This window comes from Mesoplodon bidens, assembly GCF_964165515.1.
Source record: "Mesoplodon bidens genome assembly, chromosome: 2".
In the NCBI taxonomy this organism is placed as follows: domain Eukaryota; kingdom Metazoa; phylum Chordata; class Mammalia; order Artiodactyla; family Ziphiidae; genus Mesoplodon; species Mesoplodon bidens.
This window is the reverse complement of record NC_138177.1, coordinates 179,679,636-179,692,538: the sequence shown is the minus strand read 5'-3', so window position 1 is coordinate 179,692,538 and position 12,903 is coordinate 179,679,636. Positions and strand designations below refer to the sequence as shown.

At 46.7% G+C, this 12,903-nt stretch overlaps 1 protein-coding gene across 2 annotated transcripts in view; it reads right to left on the bottom strand.

The window, feature by feature from the left end:
- The window catches only part of CLSTN1 (calsyntenin 1), an 80,261-nt gene that overhangs the window by 28,391 nt on the left and 38,967 nt on the right, over positions 1–12,903 (bottom strand). For both annotated transcript variants that reach the window (XM_081226070.1, XM_081226071.1), the window contains exon 2: positions 10,419–10,541. In XM_081226070.1, coding sequence (XP_081082196.1) covers positions 10,419–10,541 — 123 coding nt within the window. The remainder of the gene's footprint in view (positions 1–10,418; positions 10,542–12,903) is intronic.

The window sequence follows — 12,903 nt, the reverse complement described above, 5'->3', positions numbered from 1 at the left end:
ACTACTGAATGGAGACGTGGACAGGGAATCCCACTACCATCACAAGCTCTACGGGACAGCACTGCTCAGAGTGGTGGGGGCAAACCTGCAGGTCAAGTCCAGCCAGGGCATGATTTTGAACGGCCTGCAAGCTGAAAATGGCTTCTGTGTATCACTTCATGACATAAGAAAATTACATGAAATTCAAACTTCAGTGTCCATAAGTAATGTTTTATCAGGACACAGACCTACTAATGTCTTGTCTAGGGCTGCTTTCCCCTCCCCCGATAGTGGCACAGTTGGGTCACTGCCAAAGAGACCCTGTGGGCTGCAAAGCCTCAATCTCTCACTACCAGCTTTTAACAGAAAGGCTGGCTGATCACTGCTCTAGAATCCACCATGAGCAGAACTGCTGGGTACCAGCTGTGTCCAACTGTTTTCCAGAATGCTAAGTCACTAGATTACATTCACACTTTTCGGGTGTATACTAATACAGCATAGTACATGTTAAGATAAATCAAGTTGCCCTGCTTTAATTCAGAGGTAACGTCTCGGTTTTTGACTTGGAGTTTGCTGTTCTGAAGAGAAAATGGTGAGGCCGTCCCACATCACTCACCGTGACAGCATGTGCTTTCCCGACAAGGCAGCTGTGTAGGGAAGTAAGATTTAAGACCCTGGGGACTACTGACCTGGGTGATGCCACCTACTTGGTGCATTGCTGAGTAAGAGTTTAAAGACACTCATCATTCAGGCAATGTCCTTGAGACTGTTTCTGAGATTATGAGGAAAGTGGAACTGTTTGCCAAAAGCTGAAACTCCCTCAGTCACTCCTTCGGGCTATCAGGCTAGGAGGAGGGGGAGGGAGGATTCCGAGGGTAGGAAGGCACTGGGGTGTTTCCAGTCTATACTTCAGGTGTCCGGGGAAGGCTGCATTGATAAGGTAACGTCAGAGTAGAAACCAGAGGAAACTAAGGGAGCAAACCACAGGCTCATCTGGGGAAGAGTTCCACACAGAGGGAACAGTGAGTGCAAAGGTCCTGAGGCAGACCTGGGCCTGGCCCAGCTCAGGAACAAGGAGGCGTGTGCTGCTCAGTGGCTGAGCACAGGGGAGGACAAAAGACGAGGTGAGACACAGACAAGCAACCTGAAGCTACGGCAGCTACTACACAATTGCAGCTTCTCCCCCAAGTGAGGAGGGCGTGACTGGAGAGCTCTGAGCAGAGAAATAAATAAATACGGCTCATAGTCTGAAAGAATCCATCCGACTGCTGTGCTGAAAATAAGTCTGTCAGAGGGCAAAGGTGGATACTGGAGTGACCCCGGCAGAGAGGCTGAAGGACAGAGCAGGGAGGACATGGGACGGTGGGAAGTGGTCAGATGGGCTTTGAAAGTAAGGCCAAAGCCGAGGGATTCTGAGTGAGAAACTGCAGAGGATGAAGTTGCCCTCAGCCGACGTGGGAGAAGCCATGGAAGGAAGGTCTGGAGGGAGGAATGGGGGTCTGTACTTCCGCCTTGAACACGTGCCTCTACCACGATGTGTTACGGAATAACACCTCAAACGGATGATTATCAAATCTAAGAATAGATGTTATTTTGAAACTCATGTATTTCCAGGCTGTTCTCTAGAAGACAGGATCTATTTACAATAAGAACAGCAAAAACGTACACGTGTTATCTTCCCCACATACCCCACCGATTGTACCTAAGTCACTACTCAAATGGGCTACATCATTAGGATCTGGTGCCTCAGATCCACGGTGCTCATTACACAGCTAGGTCAACTGGGTCCTTTTGCCTGGAATGACTTAAAAGCCATCTCGCCGGCTGGCAGCCTGATGCAGCAGGAGCAGCACGAAGTTCACCCCGGGCAGACCTGCGCTTTCCGCACCACCTGCGTGGCCTTCGTGTCTCTGCTGGGTCTGCTAAGCCAGCGTCTGCACAGTGGCCAGTCCACGCACTTCTCAGGGTCCATCTACTCGTCCAACCGGGGACCCCGATTCTAATGAGGAAGACGGATCCGACTGGAGCAGGCGAGGGGCGAGTGAGTGAGTTAAAGCGACTGCAGTATTTCAGATGAGATCTGCTGAGGGCTAGACTAAGGCGGTGTCAGCAGGAAATATTTAAGGGATTTTAGGAGGATGGACAGGGCTTTCCAGCCCACTGGGCAGAGAGAGTGAAAGGGTTGGGAGGAACACCCGGGTCTTCAGCTGATGGTGCCCTTTAGGGAACTGAGGGGCAGAGAAAAGAGGAAAAGATTCACAAGAAAGGTGTTTGGCCTGTTTATCCCAAGCAAACTTCTCGCTTGTTTGTTTGCTGGAGGATTTTAAAGCCCCACATTCATCTCTTTCATCCATACAAACTCCACTGGATGCAGATAAAGACCTTTCTCTTTAACAGAACCACAGTCACGTCTCACAGCCAGCAAAGTGAACGACAAGCCCTTGGATATTCTCATAGGGAGTACCCTACTACCTCTCAGTCGCTTCATGATTCTCCTCCTCCAAACCAGGGACCAACTTCTGTCAATAATTCTCCTGGGAGCTGACCTTTCTAACCTTTCATGTGGTCGTTGATTCATTCTTCTCCCGTCTCCTTCACACCTGTGCGTACACTTCTCCTAGTGACACACATACGACCGTTACATACACGTGGTTACGCAGGAGCCGCACGTATCAGGTGGAGCTGCACCACGGTGATGACACAGAAAGTGCACCTCTGCCCTTCGCATCCTCGGGCTGCTCTCCCAGACTCAGCCCTCTCCCACCCTCAAAATCACCCTCGCATTCTGTTTTCTTTCTGTCCTGTTCCTTCCCACTCAATCCAGACCACGTACCATTGCTCCGCTAGATAAATCTACCTACAACCCCGCTCCCGTCATATCTGAAATGCCCCACCAGGTTTCCTGGACGACCCCTCTAGCTGTGATGGCCTCAGAATGGACCAAACCCTCCCCTGTCTCTCTCCACTCTTCATTCCCTTAAGATCATCTAAAATAGTCAAAAGAATTTTTTAAAAGCAAAACATAAAAATATAACAATGGATGAACCCAGCAAAGCAGAGATAGGACTTCTCGCTATCCAGCTGCATCCAGGTTCTTGGCTGACAGTGTTTTCTCTTCTGTCCCTGTGGTTTCTGGCTGGCCTGGCATTCTTTCTCCGTCTTCTTCCAAAACTTAATTTGGTCTCAGACTCTTCCCCAAATGAGAGGGGTGTCTCTAGAGCCTCTCCTGCAGCCGCACCAGCTCTGGTGCTGTCCTGCCCTCACACCACACTGCTAGTGGAGATCATGGGCGCCAGCTCCAACACTTAGGGCTCAGGGAAGTCCCTGGAGGTCCAGTGGTTAGGACTCCATGCTTTCACTGCAGGGGAAAACAGGTTTGGTCCCTGGTCAGGGAACTAAGATCCCACAAGCTGTGATGTGGGGGGAAAAAAAAAAAAAAAAAAACCACTTAGGGTCCTCTGGTGGCAACAGATATCCATTCCAGCTAACTCAGCGAAAGGACCTTCACTGAAGAGCCACTGGGAACTCATGGAATTGACTGCAGGCCAGAGAAAGGGACTTAGGAAACTGTCAGAAACCAAGGCAGCTTGAGAGACCAGCAAAGAAAGAGGAGCCACAACAGTCCCAGAGCAAAATGGTCTGGACAGGAATGAACGTGACACCTGGTATCAGCACCTTTGTCCCTCTGCTGGATATTCACATCCCAAGAGGGAGCATCTGGTCGGCCCTGCTAGGGTCATGCATGTGCCTGGCTGGGGAAACCAGGGTAATGGGTTGTAGAGCCACCAATCTGGACCCAACAGGAAAGAGACCAGGGGCTGTTAAGAGAAAATGGACATTTCCTGAGCAGCAAGTGTCCACTACAACGTCCCCGCTAATCCAACTCTCCTCCCTAACCCACTTCTCTCTCCTTGGCGTCTCTCCACACCCACCCGCTGGACATCCAGGCTGACTCTTATTTATGGTGACTTTTGACTTCCTTGTTTACTGGTCCAGGCTTGTTTCTAGAACAAGCTCACGTGTGGCTCTAATCAGAACAGGTTTTCAAGATACCTTAAAAGTACAAAAAGCATACACCCAAGGGTTACGGCCTCCAAGCTCCTCAGACTACCGCAACGGCTCTCAGATTTCAGTGTGCCAAGAACTGCGTGAGGAGCTCGCTGACAGTGTAGTCTGCCAAGCCCCAGGCCCAGAACTTCTGACTCAGCAGCTCTGAGGCAGGGCTCAGTAATCTCACAAGCGCTGCCAGGTGGCTCCAGTGCAGATGGGCTGCGGTGCGTACGTGAGAGACTGGCCCATCAGGGGTTTCCTAACCTCACGGGCTGGTTACAGATTTCTAAACTGTGCTCCTGCAAGTACAGACTCACGCAGGCAAGAGTAGAACAGGGGAACCTGCACTCGCCCATCCGGAGGAATGTATTAGGTTATGCCACATGAAAATGCCATTTTTATATGCTGAAAATGTTGAAAATGTCAAAATATTTGAAAAAATGGAATGTCAGAAATTTTATGTGATTCAGCCTAGTATAAGGCAGTAATCAGCTGAGCAGCCGTTTTAAATAAGTAAGGATCCGGATGTCAGGACAGAAACTTGATTAGAAAACCAGGTGCAAGGTAACACCCCGTCCATTCAGCTTAACAACAGAAACCGTGCAGCCCTGAGCTCACTTCCAACCCTCTGCTCCTCCACAAGCCACACGAGCTAGTCCCACCTCTTTGGAAGCCCTGCCAGCTCCCACCTCTGCCCCAGCCTCCCCTCCGCCCTTCACTGCCCTTGCACCTCCTTCCCATCCTTGACAGGAGCTCAAGCCTGCCTTTGGAAATCACCTCCTTTCCTTTTTATTTTTTTAATTTATTTATTTATTTTTGGCTGTGTTGAGTCTTTCGTTTCTGTGCGAGGGCTTTCGCTAGTTACGGCGAGCGGGGGCCACTCTTCATCGCAGAGCGCAGGCCTCTCACTATCGTGGCCTCTCTTGTTGCAGAGCACAGGCTCCAGACGCGCAGGCTCAGTAGTTGTGGCTCATGGGCCCAGCTGCTCTGCGGCATTTGGGATCCGCCCAGACCAGGGCTCGAACCCGTGTCCCCTGCGTTGGCAGGCAGATTCTCAACCACTGCGCCACCGGGGAAGCCCCCCTTTCCTTTTTTAACCCCCATCACCTTGCCTTTTCACGAACTCCAGTCCACACCGCGCTGCCTCTCTCACCTGACACTGAACTATAAACATCCTGGCAACCCTGCTTAACTCTCTGACAATGCTGGTTTTGCCTTCCCACCTAGGTGATCAGTGTTTTGAGAAATGCTTTTTTGCATTCTCTGGAAGACTTAGCAAAGCTACCTCACATTTAATGATTATTGATCTCAAACCTTTCCTGGAGGCAAATGCATCCAACATGAGTTCACTCTAGTCAGTAACTGTTAATAGGAAGTTTCTGTCCTGACATCCGGATCCTTACCTATTTAAAACGGCTACTCAACTGATTAATGCCTTAGGCTAGGCTGAATCACATAAAATTTCTGACATTCCATTTTTTCAAATATTTTGACATTTTCAACATACAAAAATGGCATTTTCATGTGGCTTAACCTAATACATCCAACTCATTGCTGCAAACACAATGCCAGCCCAGTTGCACATGCTTTAAAAGCAAAACTGGGCAGAGATGTGTGGTAGTGAAGCCCTATGGAGAAAAGGAGCACAGATCTGAGTTGGTTCTAATATCAACAAAAGTAAAGTTCCCGTTCTTGCCCTGAAATTTCTTTTGGATTCCATTCGTATCATAATTGTTTTAACTAATCTTCTGGAATGTCTGTACTCAGTCTAGGAAGGCAGGGAAGAGCTTCAAAAAGGGGGCCAGGGGGCTTCCCTGTGGCGCAGTGGTTGAGAGTCCGCCTGCCGATGCAGGGAACACAGGTTCGTGCCCCGGTCCGGGAAGATCCCACATGCCGCGGAGCGGCTGGGCCCGTGAGCCATGGCCGCTGAGCCTGCGCGTCCGGAGCTTGTGCTCCGCAACGGGAGAGGCCACAACAGTGAGAGGCCCGCATACCGCAAAAAAAAAAAAAAAGGGGGGGGGGTGGGGGGGGCGGGGAGTGCAGGGTGTTCAGCTTCCAATACAGGCAGCGAAGAAGGGGTAACCGTCAAAACAGCAACAACGTGGCCTGTGAAGTGGTCCCAGCTTTTAACTCCCCATTAAATACATAAAACGTACAATACGTGTTCTTACCCTCACCTCTACTCAGGCTTTCAGCAGATTAAGGAAAAGGGGCTGAATAAGGAATTGAGTCGTTTCGATTTTCTAAAATACATGACAAATACCAAGACTTTATTCTCTTAGTTTCACCCCCAAGAAAACAACGTGGGCCAGACCCTGTGCACCCCACATGAATGTCTGATGAGTGACAATTTACAACACACTTTGGTGACCAGGCTTCCCACATTACACAGGTATTTATTTCGGAGGCTGCATGAGTAATCTCCAGTGATTACCCACACACAGGTCCTGTGATGGGATGAGACTGTGGACCAGAATGTTTACAACACCGTGAAGTCAATATCACAAGAGCTGACCCGGTGAAACTAAGAATCACGCTGCAGTCAGACCGCCTGGCTCGAAGGCAGCACGGCTGTTTGTGAGCTGTGTGATCTTGGGCAAACTCACTCGTTCCTTCTACAAGTATCTATGGAAGCGTCAACTAGTCCCAGGTGCTGGTCTAGGGACCAGGGATTAAATGGAGAATACGGTAGTCATGCTGCTGACAGACATGCTCTGAGTCTCCGTTTCTTCATATGGAAAATGGGGGCATGAGAGTACCCATCGCGTGAGATTGCTGGAAGGAATCAGACAAAGTAACTGGGCAGAGCCCTGAGAACACCCTTGGCCACACTGAAGAGCTCAATAAATGTCAGATGTGCCTGCTGCCTCCACCACCACCAGCATCATGGTGTTGAAATAAACTCAACGTCACCACCAAAACCAACCTAAGATCAAAACAAGGCTCCGGACTTAGCCTCTGCTTTACACAAAAGTTATTTAAGAAATCAGTGAGAAAATGGAACACTATGAAGACTATTAGAGAAAGATGGAAAAACAGTTCTCACAGAACGTTAAGAAATATTTTTAAAAGATTCATAACAGCAGCAGCAAACACTGTACACAGCACCTACTACATAGGAGGCATTGTTTTAAGCTCTTCATATTTATACATAAATAAGTTAATATTCCCCAAACCCTGTAAGGTATGTGATATTATCCTCATTTTACAAGAGATGAAAAGTGAGGCACAGAGATGTTATGTAATTTGCCCAAAGCCACACAGCCAGTAAGTTTCAGAGCCAGGATTCAAGCACAGGCTGCTGGCTCTAGGGTTTGTTTTCCTACGTACCCGTCTGCTACAGCCTCGTGGGGGCAGTGTTCTGTATAGCAGCTGGATGGGTAGTTGGATGGGTAACCAAGGCAACAGAAGAGGGAAGGAGACAGGTGTTCCCTTCCCTGGACTGTGCAGCTACTCACTTTGGTAGGATGAGGACCACGCTTCAGGAAGAGTCGATGAGCATCAATTCCACCCCTGGGTGTATAACCAAGAGAACTGAAAACTGATGTCCACACAGAAACTCGTACACGAATGTCCACAGCAGCATCGTTCACAATCACCGCAAAGTGGAAACAATTCTGATGCCCATTACTGATGGATGAATGAATGAAACGTGGTCCATCCGTACATCGAAATATTATTTGGCAATAAAAAAGAATGAAAGGGCTTCCCTGGTGGCGCAGTGGTTGAGAGTCCGCCTGCCGATGCAGGGGACACGGGTTCGTGCCCCAGTCTGGGAAGACCCCACATGCCGCGGAGCGGCTGGGCCCGTGAGCCATGGCCGCTGAGCCTGCGCGTCCGGAGCCTGTGCTCCGCAACGGGAGAGGCCACAGCAGTGAGAGGCCCGCGTACCGCAAAAAAAAAAAAAAAAAAAAGGAATGAAGGACATGCCACAACATGGGTGAACCTTCAAATCATCATGCTAAGTGAAAGACGCTAGTCACAAAAAGCCACATATGTATTTATATGAAATATCCAGAATAGGCAAATCCATAAACACGTAGTAGACTAGTGGTTGCCAAGGGGAGTGACTGCTAGCAGGTGCCAGGGTTTCTTTTTGGGGAGATGAAATGTTGTGGAACTAGACAGTGGCCGATGGTTGGACAATCTTATGAATATACTAAAAACCAGTGAACTGTATACTTTTAAAACTATATGTTATGGTACATGAATTGTATTTTTAAAAAAAGAATACAAGAGCAACTGTGCTCCCCTGTGAAAATCTCCAGAAGGAAAATACTTACTTTTTCTGGCCACTATGGCAAATACAATCAAGTTACCACTATACTTGGCTCTAAAGTGCTTCTCTACATAGTTTTTTAAAATCCCAGTATATAACTTTGGCACATCAATAAAAAAATACCTGAGGATCTCTAAAAACATAAAACTTTATAAGTATTATTTCATTCACAATAATACATTAAGTTTTGATAAATGACCCAATAAAATTAAATCCAATGAGAAAGAAAAAATAAGTAACTTTATTAATATGACTTCAAAGTTAGTATTCAATGTACATTTCATTTCCTACTTCCCTTCCTTTGTACCCTCCTGGTGCCATATACAGCATCATAGTGAAGAGCCATCCCGCCTGGGCTGGAATCTGGCCTCTGCCACATACTAGCTGTGACCCAGAGCAAAGTTAGCTGCTCTGTGCCTCGGCTTCCTCTTTTTAAAGCAGAGGTGGCAGGAAGCATACTTACCTCAAAAGGTTGCTGTGGATTAAACACAAATGCGTATTTGTAAAGCACGTACAACAATGCCTGGGACACGAAATGCTTTGTAAGTGTTATGTATCACGAGTGATGTAATGGGACAGAGCTCCACCAGCAACAGGACTGGACACAGATGAGAATTCATAGAGAGAGGCCGGGGGGAGTAAATACAAAACTCCTGACTGCGATCACTTCTCAGAATGCATGAGATGTCAGAGGTGTCCAAGTCCCCTCAGAAACATGAGCTAGATAACCCCATTAAGGTTATTTACAAGGCACTGAAACGTCACACCCATAAGGAGGAACTGCATATAATAACCAAAGGTGTTGCATGCAAAGTGTGTGTATATATGTATATGCAAACACTCAAGAATCTAGCTATTCACAGAGGAAACCACTAGGTAATGCTAAAAATGAGTTTAAATCGGGGGCGGGGGGGGGGGACAAACAAACAAAAAAATCCCCTTGGCTACCAGACAGATACTGTACGCCTAGCACAGAGCGCTTCCTCTACCATCCATCTAACTGGATTTCTGTCTAAAAACCAATAAACAAGTAAAACTAACTGGAAAGGTCTGTCTCTACCACTGACTCCAACACCATAAGCTGCTTCTCGGGTTACTTTCCTGGAAATGGGATGTGGCACTTGAACAGAAAGAACAAATTCATGTTTTAAATAGCTCTTCAGAGGCAGCCTCACATTCACTGCCGCCACTTACCACACTAAATTTAATGTATGGAATGATCTACCAGAGCTACTGAATTTTTCTCATTTGTCCCAAGGCAAACAGAACAAACAGAAATTTTGTTCTGGAAAAACATCATGCAGAAACCGCTCTTTGAAAATTAACTTCGCGATGTCAATTCTGACGATCATAATTGATAGTCAATTCTGACAAAGAAAGGGTGAAGCAGCCCGTTCCTCCACCAGTTAAGGAAGTTACTATGGCCCCGACATAAAGCAAGGACAGTTCTGATTTGCAAAGTGCTACTGAATGCTAGCAAAGCAGCAAATCTCCAAAGCAACCCTAGAGATTTGTCCCTATAAACACTTAGCTGACAATCTTACGAAGTAACTCAAGTTAAAAATTTACTGAAAGTAAAACCTAAGCCAAAAGAATTCATTTATAAAAGATTGCTCAATGTTTTTAAATAAGTCTTTTCAGGTAAGGGCAAGGAAAATCTTGAGCCGTAATTACCTAGATCCTCGCCGTGCATGGACCAGTAGCACCAGGGAACAGGTTAGAAAGGCAGAATCCCAGGTCCTCCCAGACCCACTGTATCTAAGCTTGCATTTTTTTTTTTAAGGTTGCATTTTAACACGATCCCTGTGCTCTGCATGAATGCTAAAGTTTGAGATGCAATGGTCTAGATGCTCTCTCTCTGGTTACATCCAGACAAGGAACGCAGTGATGCAATTAAATATTTTGCTTTTCAACAAGTACAGGCTTTTGGGGGGGGGTCAGGTACCCCAACTCTTAAAATTAAAAGGAAAAAAAATGGTATGTGGGGGCCACACACAACCCTTCGCTATCAAGACATTCTCAGAAAGGCTCAGAAACAACCCAAAGGGGATGTGTGAAATGCTTCCCACAAGCCCAGACTCATGGGGAGTAAACAAAGACACGCTGGTACCTGCAAAGCGCAGAGGTGCATCTTTGTCCAGGGCAATCAGTGGCGGGTCGAGGAGCACGGTGTTGTCACTCTCCGTAACTAAGCCGTGATACGTGGGCTCCAGCCATGGCTTGTGCTTGTTGACTGTGTTCAAAAACAGAAAAAGGAGAAAGGACACAGGCCACGTTAGAATTATTATTTTCAACTCGACTGCTTTTGAAGACACACATCCATTATTAAAACAATAAAACTCGGGCTTCCCTGGTGGCGCAGTAGTTGGGAGTCCGCCTGCCGATGCGGGAGGCGCAGGCTCGTGACCTGGTCCAGGAGGATCCCACATGCCGCGGAGCGGCTGGGCCCGTGAGCCATGACCGCTGGGCCTGTGCATCCGGAGCCTGTGCTCCGCAACAGTGAGAGGCCCGCGTACCGCCAAAAAAAAAAAAAAAAAAAAAAAAAAAAAACTCTCATGAGTTTGGAAGGCCATGCTGCTATTTTTTGTGGCAAAGTTTGGTATCAACGTCCAAATGGGATGAAATCCTAAATTCTAAAGTGATGTATAAATTATCTGAGGCCATGAAGCAACCAAAAATAAGAAATAAATTGCTCTAGAAATTGAAAGAAAGAAAAAAGACTCATGGTTATGGACGGTATCATATATTACTACCTCTGTTTTCAGCCTATCTTAGAAAAGTTACAAATAAAATATGTTGTTTCTTGGATTAAGAGATACCAACTAAACAAGGTCCTACTGCATAGCACAGGGAACTATACATTCAATATCTTCTAATAAACTATAATGGAAAAGAATCTGAGAAAGAATAATATATTTGGTTGGCCAAGAAGTTTGTATGGATTTTTCTGTAAGATGTTACGGAAAAACCCAAATGAACTTTTTGGCCAACCTAATATATAAGGAATATATATATAAAAGAATATATACATATATATATATACATATATATATATAAAGACAGACTCACTTTGCTGTATACCAGAAACTAACACATTGTAAATCAACCATACTTCAAAAAAAATTTTTTTAAGACATACAAACTACTACGTAGAAAACAGATACGCAACAAGAATATATTGTACAGCACAGAGAAATATAGCCATTATTAGGTAGTAACTTTATTTTTTTTTAAATTAATTTATTTATTTTTGGCTGCTTTGGGGTCTTCGTTGTTGTGCGCGGGCTCTCTCTAGTTGCGGCAAGCAGGGGCTATTCTTCGTTGCGGTGCATAGTCTTCTCACTGCGGTGGCTTCTCGTTGTGGAGCACAGGCTCAGCAGTTGTGGCTCACGGGCTCTAGAGCACAGGCTCAGCAGTTGCGGCACACGGGCTTAGTTGCTCCGCAGCATGTGGGATCTTCCCAGACCAGGGCTCAAACCCGTGTCCCCTGCATTGGCAGGCGTATTCTTAACCACTGCACCATCAGGGAAGTCCCTAGGTAATAACTTCAAAGGAGTGTAATCTAAAAAATACTGAACCACTATGTTGTACACCTGAAACTAATAATGTAAATCAACTACACTTCAATTTTAAAATGTTATTTCTTTATGATGATAATACATTATTTATTTTAAATTAGCATTACAAACAAAAACATAAAAGAGGTACAACAAGACTTATGAATATAAAATTACAAATATGAGGTATTAAAAGAAAATGAAATGCAAAATTTCTGAAAAACTTGACTGAAAACGCAGTGTTCAAGAAAAAAACCCTTTCGGGATTTCCCTGGTGGCACAGTGGTTAAGAATCCACGTGCCAATGCAGGAAACACCGGTTCGAGCCCTGCTCCGGGAAGATCCCACATGCTGTGGAGCAACTAAGCCCGTGCGCCACAACTACTGAGCCTGCGCTCCAGAGCCCGCGAGCCACAACTACAGAGCCGTCGTGCTACAACTACTGAAGTCCCCGCGCCTAGAGCCCGTGCTCCGCAACAAGAGAAGCCACTGCAATGAGAAGCCCGTGCACCGCAACGAAGAGTAGCCCCCGCTCGCCACAACTAGAGAAAGCCCGCGCGCAGCAACAAACACCCAGCACAGCCAAAAAGAAGGAAAAAAAAAACCCCTTTGGGATCGGGCCAGCCTGGACTCAGAGTCCAGCTCTCCTCTGTTATTTACTGCGTGACCTGGAGCATATAACTGACCTCCCCTGATCTCAATTTCCTCTTTTATGAACCAGGGACACCCCAAAACCCACAGGGCTGGGGTGGATAATTGGAGAAGTGGTGTTTTTCCTACTCAATTAGGCACTAAGCACTGTTACTTCTGCTTTTAAGGTAAGAACATCTGCTCTGGCAGTCCGCTTACCTGGGAAAATGAATTTGTAGTTTCTGTCCATTTCGTTCTGCCCCGGGCTTTGCCCCCAGGGGGTCTGTGCTGCGACTTTCCCTGGTTGTGGCCACCAAGCCCCTCCCCGGGTTCCTATCTCCACCAGCTTGTTTGGGCTCATCTCACAGTTGGAACCTTTCCATTTTCCTTTTACTTTCACCTTCTGAA